Raw genomic sequence first — 8589 nt, 5'->3', positions numbered from 1 at the left:
GTGTTGAAGGCCGGGGAACCCTCCCCTATCTGGAGGAAAGCGTGCCTGAAGCCACAGCCCCTGACCGGGAAAGAGACCTCGCTTCGGCCTCTCTCCGACTCGTCCCAGATCTCCCCGCTCAGGGACCGGCGCCTCCCTGCAAGCCATCAGCTTGCGTTGCCTTTCTGGTGCCAGCCTCTAAAACCTGCTCCCGCCTCCGCATCCTCCGCTCAGGCTGCTGAGATGACTTCGATGCTTAGAGTGGACCCCGCTACGGAGACCCCCAAATCCTGTTCCCCCAAACTCTAGCAAAATATGGACACAACGACTGATTCTCACAGTAGGACAGAGTCTCTGGGAAGAAAAAAAAAAAGACTAAAGGAAAAGAAAGTCGCAGGCGACTTGATCCAATTAGTAAATGCCTAATTGAATTAGTGTCACCTCCATCAGCCAATAGGAGGGTCCTGGGCTGTGGGGCAGCGAAGCCCCTCCCTGGCCTCACGTATATAAAGCAGCCAATGACAGCCTGCAAGTTTCCAAGTGGTCAACTTGACCGACAGTTGGGCAGTCGAGAAGGGCAGAAAGGACAGCGCTGGTGGGTGGATGGGGCAGAGATATTAGTCCTCTTCTTCCTGGGTGTGAGTGAGGAGGCGGACGGGGATCCCGAGAGCCAAGGAGGACAGAGAAGGAAAAGGAGAGTGCTTTTCGGTCAATTGCCACCTCCTGCCTTCAAACTCAGCGAGTTTTCCTTGCTGCAGCACGCTGGGGTCGGGGCGCGCGAGTGCGCGCCTTAGCCGCCCGCGTGCAGCCAGGTGGGTAGCCCCAGCACCGGAGGAAGGGGAAGTTACCTTCCCCTCGGAAGAGGGCGCTGGCTCCCCCATCCTGCCTTTATATTAAGGCCGCGGGAGGAGAGGAAGCAGCCAGCTGCCGTCTGCGCTTTGCAAAGCATGCAGTTAGGGGAGCAGCTCTTGGTGAGCACGGTGAACCTGCCCGGCGCTCACTTCTACCCGCTAGAGAGCGCGAGAGGCGGAGGCAGCGGGAGCGCAGGCCACCTCCCTGGCGCGGCCCCCTCGCCTCAGAGGCTGGACTTAGACAAAGCGCCCAAGAAGTTCCCTGGCAGCCTCTCGTGCGAGACTGGGAGCGGGGAACCCACAGCAGCCAGCGCGGGGGCCCCCGCGGCCATGCTCAGTGACGCCGACGCCGGGGACGCCTTCGCCAGCGCCGCGGCAGTGGCCAAGCCCGGGCCCCCGGACGGCCGCAAGGGCTCCCCCTGCGGGGAGGAAGAGCTGCCCTCTGCCGCCGCCGCCGCCGCCGCCGCCGCGGCCGCCGCCGCCGCCGCCACCGCGCGCTACTCCATGGACAGCCTGAGCTCGGAGCGCTACTACCTCCAGTCCCCCGGGCCTCAGGGCTCCGAACTGGCCGCGCCCTGCTCGCTCTTCCCCTACCAGGCGGCGGCCGGGGCGCCCCACGGATCTGTGTACCCTGCTCCCAACGGGGCGCGCTACCCCTACGGCTCCATGCTGCCCCCCGGCGGCTTCCCCGCGGCTGTGTGCCCACCTGGGAGGGCGCAGTTCGGCCCGGGAGCCGGCGCGAGTAGTGGCGCGGGCGGCGGCGGCGGCGGTGGCGGCGGCGGCGGCGGGGCAGGCGGCCCGGGCGCCTATCAGTACAGCCAGGGGGCTCCGCTCTATGGGCCGTACCCTGGGGCGGCAGCTGCGGGCTCCTGCGGAGGACTGGGGGGGTTGGGGGTTCCTGGTTCCGGCTTCCGTGCCCACGTCTACCTGTGCAACCGGCCTCTGTGGCTCAAGTTCCACCGCCACCAAACCGAGATGATCATTACGAAACAGGGCAGGTGAGCGCAGCGCCGAGGGGCCCCGAGGTGAATGACAAGTGAGTGACTGTGTGGTCCTGGGGAAGGCTGGGGGGGTGAGGGAGCCGTGCCCGTTCGTTCCGCGCTTGGCTTGGAAGAGTGTTTTTCCGCGCGCATCTCCAAGCCGGGGTCCCTGCCGGTCTGCGCACCGCCTTGTGTGCGGTGGGTGCTAACGTTACAGCTGTTCCTCCCCCCCCCACCCTCCCCCCTCCACCCCTCCCTTCCCCTCCCCTCCGGTCACTCTCACCTGGACTGGCGAGAAGGAGGCGGAAATGGAAATTGGGGCTTGTCCACAAAGCTGGATTTACTAGCTGTTCCCTGCATACCGGCGAAGAGCCGCGGATGGGGAAAAGGAGCAGGCCTCCTGAGCGCAGTAGATGGGCTCCCGCAGTTTAGGCGCCACAGTCTCCGTGGGGCGCCTGGAGGAGATGAGCGTCGGAGGGTGGGTTGGTCGGGGTGGTTGGTTAGGCAGGCCCTGGAGCCAGACCTGGTGGGGTTCCGGGCGCGAGAAAGTTCTGATACACTTTCAACTGCTAATAGTGGGTACTAACGGGGAAAGCGAGGCGTGGGTGCTGGGAGAGGGGCGCTCAAGCGGAACTTGGAGCCTGACGAGTAAAATTGCAAAAATTTTAAGACGAACAACTGACTGTCGTTCTCTGGTACTCGTACGTAGAAAAATGAAAGAGTTTTTCACATCCTGGAAGAAAAATTAAGGACTTGAGTGGGGAGAGAGGGAACTGGGGAAATACTGACTTTGGGGTCGATTGTCTCCGAAAAGAGATGTTCCAAGAGTTGCCAAGTCAGAAATATTTTGCAGAATAAGGGCCACGTTATGTGGCGGTTTTCTGCTCTTTCTGTAGACTTCTAAAGGTCCCGCTCCGACCTACCCCCAGGTGGCCGCAAACCCGGCCTAGAATGGGCCTGCTCCCGGGGTCCGAATGTAAATTGTTTTCCCTGGTTCTATTCCCTTGCACAGGCGCATGTTTCCTTTCTTGAGCTTCAACATAAACGGACTCAATCCCACTGCCCACTACAACGTGTTCGTAGAGGTGGTGCTGGCGGACCCCAATCACTGGCGATTCCAGGGAGGCAAGTGGGTGACCTGTGGCAAAGCCGACAATAACATGCAGGGTGAGGAGAGAGGAGGCCCGGGCAGGGAGGAGCGGGCCAGCGGGGGACCCTGGACTCAGATAACTCAGATAACTCCCATTTAAATTGAATACTTCCCCCTGATCTGCAGAGGTGTTAGTATGAGTTTCTTTATATTGTTTGAATCTGGAGAGAGGGAGAGAATTGCCAAGCCACGATTTCTTGCCTGTCAATATAAACTTTGGTACTTTTACCGTACCCTACTCCTTCCTCCCCTACCAATTCCTACTAAATCTCCCCTACCCCCCACCCTCTGTCCCGGGGTGGGGGTGGGGTGGGGGCAAGGGCTCCAGTCTTTGAAGCCTTGAGAAAGCCCTGCCAAGGTCGAGTCCACCCATGAAAACCCAGCCACTTTCCATCAGACGTTGCCCTTCCATCTTTAGAAGGCCCCAAAATGACCTTCAAGAGACACCTCCTGGTGGTTCTATTTTTATATTTTGAGCTAGCATTAGATGACTGCCTTGTCCGGGGAAGTCTGGAGGCACAGGCGCCCTGGGTGGGCTGTGGGTGGAGTCTAGTTGGAGAGCTAGCACAGGGAAAACTGGGCTGGAAGGGTAGCTCTTAAATGTTGCCCAGAGGTAACAGACATCCCTCCCCGTGTGTCCATTTGTAATCAGCCCTGTATGCTTGGGTTTTGTGTTTTGTTTCATTTTCTCTTAGGCAACAAAATGTATGTTCACCCAGAGTCTCCTAATACTGGTTCCCACTGGATGAGACAGGAGATTTCTTTTGGGAAATTAAAACTCACCAATAACAAAGGCGCAAACAACAACAACACCCAGGTAGAGTGACAGAGGATGGGGTGTCTTCTGGTGGTAGATCCCTTTCCTAACGAGTTTCCGTACCCTTCACTGTATTTGTAATATGTGCACTTGTTCCCTGTTTGCTCGCCTCTTTCTAACCTTTGTTTTTTTCCTTTTGACCTTTCTCATTTTCACTAGATGTCAGTAACAGTGAATTGACCGTTAGGAAAAGAAATACTAAAAGCTTTGGGGGACTTCACAAACTAAGAGGAAAGAGTGTTTATCAAATATGCATGCTGGGCTGTGTTTTTAGGTTTCAAAAGCAGCAAGGATAAGATCTGAAAAATGACAATAGAAAAATGTCGCGGTCGTGGGGAGCAAGCGGGAGTCCCATCGCAAAACTGTGTAGTTTGTCAAGATTTACTTTTGCTGAGCCTCTAAGAGACTTCTGGGATTTGGCGACACTTTTTCTATACCATTTCCAGATGATAGTCTTACAGTCTTTACACAAGTACCAACCCCGGCTGCACATTGTTGAAGTTACAGAGGATGGTGTGGAGGACTTGAATGAGCCCTCAAAGACTCAGACCTTTACCTTCTCGGAAACACAGTTCATTGCAGTGACTGCCTACCAGAACACTGACGTGAGTGTCCCCACTGTCCCAAGAACCTCTACAGCCAGGTCCGGTGTGATAACGCACTCAACGACTATTTTTCTCCCCTATCTAGATAACTCAACTAAAGATTGACCATAACCCCTTTGCAAAAGGCTTCAGGGACAACTATGATTCGTAAGTGCAACTTTGTTCATATTTGCGTGGTCACCTTTGAACAGGATATACATAACCAGACACTTTCAGAGAACATTCTAGGAAGAGCTTTCATCTTTGGGATTTTTATCTATTTTTATTTTTTGCATAGTTTTCCCTCAGCTAATCTTGCTTTAGAATTTTCACAGAAGGGTTTTGTTCATTTCTAAAGGAAGGTTAAGGGCTGAAAAATGAGGAGCTTTTTTTTTTTTTAACACTTGAGTGGAGATTTGAAATTTTCATAATCTGCATTTATATACCTTCCTTTTCATGTGAGCCAACTTTTTTTTTATCCTCTAAGGAACAGGTATTATTACTCCCCTTCTTTTATTATTATTATTATGATGATGATCATTTTACATAAGAAAAACTGAAAACTAAGAGGATGTAATTTTCACCTTAAACAGCAAGACCCCACAATACTTTTTAAATTTGGAATTTCTAACACCACAGCCAGCGCTCCTCCCCTGACATTGACGAAGGAGAGTTGCACCTTCTTTAACTCCCAGCACTTAGAAAGGTGGATTCTCTATAGTTTCAGTCCTTAAATGCTTGGGAGGAAACTTTTCCCCCATGAGCCAAGAGTCCAGCGGAAATGGGCCAATGTGCCTCCTACCTCCGTCCCTCCACTCCAGCAGACCAGTGCTCCCAGTGCAACCCACTAAGTGAGCCTTTTTGATTTCTGGGAGGTGGTTATTTGGGGCAACATTAGGGTTTTTTTTTTTTTTAAGTGTTTCTCTTTATATTGTAGCATGTACACCGCTTCCGAAAATGACAGGTTAACTCCATCTCCCACGGATTCTCCTAGATCCCATCAGATTGTCCCTGGAGGTCGGTACGGCGTTCAGTCCTTCTTCCCGGAGCCCTTTGTCAACACTTTACCTCAAGCCCGATATTATAATGGCGAGAGAACCGTGCCACAGACCAACGGCCTCCTTTCACCCCAACAGAGCGAAGAGGTGGCCAACCCTCCCCAGCGGTGGCTTGTCACGCCTGTCCAGCAACCTGGGACCAACAAACTAGACATCGGTTCCTATGAGTCTGAATATACTTCCAGCACCTTGCTCCCATATGGTATTAAATCCTTGCCCCTCCAGACGTCCCACGCCCTGGGGTATTACCCTGACCCAACCTTCCCTGCCATGGCAGGGTGGGGAGGTCGAGGTTCTTATCAGAGGAAGATGGCCGCTGGACTCCCATGGACCTCCAGAACCAGCCCCCCTGTGTTCTCCGAAGATCAGCTCTCCAAGGAGAAAGTCAAAGAAGAAATTAGCTCTTCCTGGATAGAGACACCCCCTTCCATCAAGTCTCTCGATTCCAATGATTCTGGGGTATACACCAGTGCTTGTAAGCGAAGGCGGCTGTCTCCTAGCACCTCTAGCAATGAAAATTCTCCCTCCATAAAGTGTGAGGACATTAACGCCGAAGAGTACAGCAAAGACACCTCAAAAGGCATGGGGGGGTATTATGCTTTTTACACCACTCCCTAAAGAGTTACTTCAACTTCGTAAAAATGAGCTAACTTTTTGCAGATGGACTTGGTGGTGTTTTTTGTTGTCTTCTTTGCCTAGGTTTGCCAAAAAGACGTTTGCATTCCACCTTGATGCATCCTGTTTTGTGCAATCCTCTAAAAGAAGGTGCCAAAGCTTTTTGATTGCTGCAGGTAACTGAAACAAGCCTGGCAATTTTTTGTTTCTTTTTTAAATAAAATTAAGGAAGGACTTTAAAGTGTTTTAAAATTCCAAGGTTATTTGAGGTTCTGGATCTATTTATTGGAGGCACTAAACATTCAGAGAATCGGGCTGCGAAGATGGAGTGCTGAGCGCTATCCGATGAGTTGAAAGCCTCGGTTCTCATTTCTATTTGTGAATCTGTAAGCAAAGAGAATCCCAGAGTGGTAAGATGTTTTGCTTCTGGAAGAAAAGGGCTGGGCCTTAAGCTTCAACAAGGGACTTTTTGCTGTTACTTTCTGCTGGGGACAAAAGATGCTAGGCCTAGGAGGTGAGAAAAACTTTCCTGAAGGTGCTGGTTTTACCTGACTTGGATTCCTCCTAGGCTTTGGAAACAAGCCATGTTTGCCCTAGTTCAGGATCGCCTCACTTGCCAGGCCTCTGCTGCGTGCTGGGGTGGCCAGTAGGACTCAGGAGAGGGCAGGCAAGAGGGAGTCGCCAAAAAAAAAAAAAAAAAAAAAAAAAAGAGAGAGAATTTTAAAGTGTACAATTTTGTGTGTGCTTAGATACACCGTAGAATAATGTGGGATATATTGTACAAATAGTCTACATACGTGTCTGAGATTATGTAACATTGGTGCTTTGGCTTTGTAAAGAATTTCCAGATCACCTGACAACAGTTGCAGGGGCAGGGGGATTGGTTCTCTCATCATCCCTGATGTTTGGGAATATTCTGTTTACTTCTTAGATAGTTAAGAATGTATCCAGCTACTCTGTACTAACTTGAAACGTGTTTAAGGAAAACTATTTCACCCTCTGGCCATCCCCCTACCCAACTCGGTAATGTGAAGAAACTAAAACCTGATGCCACAGCTCCTATAGGCTTTTTAGAGATCTTGGATTTTTATGTACAGTCTTAGTCATTTTTAATAAATGTGGTTCATTAAGGGAACCGGCATAGCTCCGTCTTCTGTACAGTTCTACTTTTTTGTTCTAAAGACCTTATTTTGTTTCTTCCTCCACTCTTCTCCAGCATGAACACTGTTCCCCTCCCTACCTCCCCCAGCCCCACCCCCTTGTTCTAGAATCTGTAAGTGGACACAGTAGTCATGAGGGGGTGGGATTGCTTTTGTTTATCTTCTTTTTTTTTTTTCTTGAAGATGAATGGGGTTATTTCCTCGCCCCACTGGGAAGTCTGGACAATGGGTATTGGGCCCGTGGGGGTGGGGAGGAGGGGAGGATGTAGAGAGGCTGGATTGCCTATGCTGGGCCCCAGCCTGGAAAAACCTCAGCCCCCCAGCCCGTGGGTTCCCGGACCTGCCTGGGCCAGGGACCACTTCGTTCTCTGCGCCTTTTCCTAGGCTTTCTTGGGGCCACCCATCCCTGGACCCACGTGGGCTCCCCGGGAACCCCCGCGGCCCCTGGAGCGCCCACGAGTTACTGGTCCCTGAAGCGCGGCGGGAAGCGGGGCCTCCCACGGCTCAGTTTCTGCTCCGACCTGTGGCTTTTTTTTTCTACGCGGAGCCCCGAGGCGCACCCCCGGCCGCGGGCGGCTCGCCTGAGTCGCTGCTGGCTGGGGCGCTTTGCGGGCAGCCAAACTTGGCCGGCGACTCCGGGGACGCTGGGGCTGCGGCGCGGGCTAGGGGCGCGCGCGACGCTTACAAAGGAGGATTCCAGTCGTCCCGTGCAGTGCCGCTCGACGAACAGCAGCCTGGGAGCGGTTCGCCCAGAGTTTAGCTCCGTTTCTTTGCCTCCCATTCCCCAGGAGGGCGAAGGCCACCCCGTCCCCTGGCTGAGCCTCGGGCCCGCCGAAACGTTAAACCCAGGAGTGGGGCGGAGGGCCCTTTGTCCCCCCGCCAGACGTCCCGCCAGGCTTATCAGCAGACGGCTTCTGGCCCGGCTTGCAAACCTTTCCAGCCCCTTCCTGACCCTCCCGGGGTAAAGGTCTGGCCAGGAGGGTCTTTCTGCTAAACTGCGTGGCGCGGAAATGCAGCCGCTAAGAGGATTAGCCGCTGGGAGGCGAGCCATCAGCCGGGACCTCCTCCTCTTCCGCGCCCAATTAAGGCCGCCAGGAGCCTCCCCCCACTTTCCCATTCCCTGCACCCTTCGCGGGCTCGACTTCTTCCCGCGCCGCCCGTGGCCTCGGGGACCCGGCCGCTAGCCCCACGTGTCTACGATGGTGCTTGTTCCGAACGCTTTGCCAAAGCCCCCCGGAATTTGACGACGCTAGAAACGAAAGCTTGAAATCTGTTTTATGCACACGTATGGTGGATGACGGCGTCAGACTCTGGCGGGAGGACTCGCAGCCCCCCCTCACTTGGTCAGCGCCCCCCGCCCCACCCCGAGGAACCGTAACGGATTGGGAGATGCGA

General features: G+C 53.7%; 1 protein-coding gene across 2 annotated transcripts; it reads left to right on the top strand.

Moving 5' to 3' along the window:
- Positions 1–533: 533 nt before the first annotated feature.
- EOMES (eomesodermin) lies at positions 534–7169 on the top strand. Of its 2 annotated transcripts, none has more exons than XM_043595577.1 (6): positions 534–1828; positions 2823–2977; positions 3656–3777; positions 4224–4382; positions 4468–4529; positions 5356–7169. In XM_043595577.1, exons 1-6 carry the CDS (start codon positions 927–929, stop codon positions 6035–6037), a joined length of 2082 nt encoding a protein of 693 aa, XP_043451512.1. In that variant the 5' UTR covers positions 534–926; the 3' UTR covers positions 6038–7169. The 2 variants fall into 2 exon arrangements, with proteins under 2 accessions (XP_043451512.1, XP_043451511.1); XM_043595576.1 differs by having other exon boundaries at positions 5299–7169.
- The last annotated feature ends 1420 nt before the right edge of the window (positions 7170–8589 follow it).

Source organism: Prionailurus bengalensis, chromosome C2, assembly GCF_016509475.1.
Source record: "Prionailurus bengalensis isolate Pbe53 chromosome C2, Fcat_Pben_1.1_paternal_pri, whole genome shotgun sequence".
NCBI classification, from domain to species: domain Eukaryota; kingdom Metazoa; phylum Chordata; class Mammalia; order Carnivora; family Felidae; genus Prionailurus; species Prionailurus bengalensis.
This window is presented reverse-complemented; position numbering and strand designations above follow the sequence as displayed.

Coding starts and splice junctions, on each gene's coding strand:
- EOMES (XM_043595576.1), top strand. CDS start 927: ATGCAGTTAGGGGAGCAGCTCTTGGTGAGCACGGTGAACCTGCCCGGC. Junction 3,778..4,223: donor CAAACAACAACAACACCCAG/GTAGAGTGACAG, acceptor TACCATTTCCAG/ATGATAGTCTTACAGTCTTT. Junction 4,383..4,467: donor CTGCCTACCAGAACACTGAC/GTGAGTGTCCCC, acceptor TCCCCTATCTAG/ATAACTCAACTAAAGATTGA.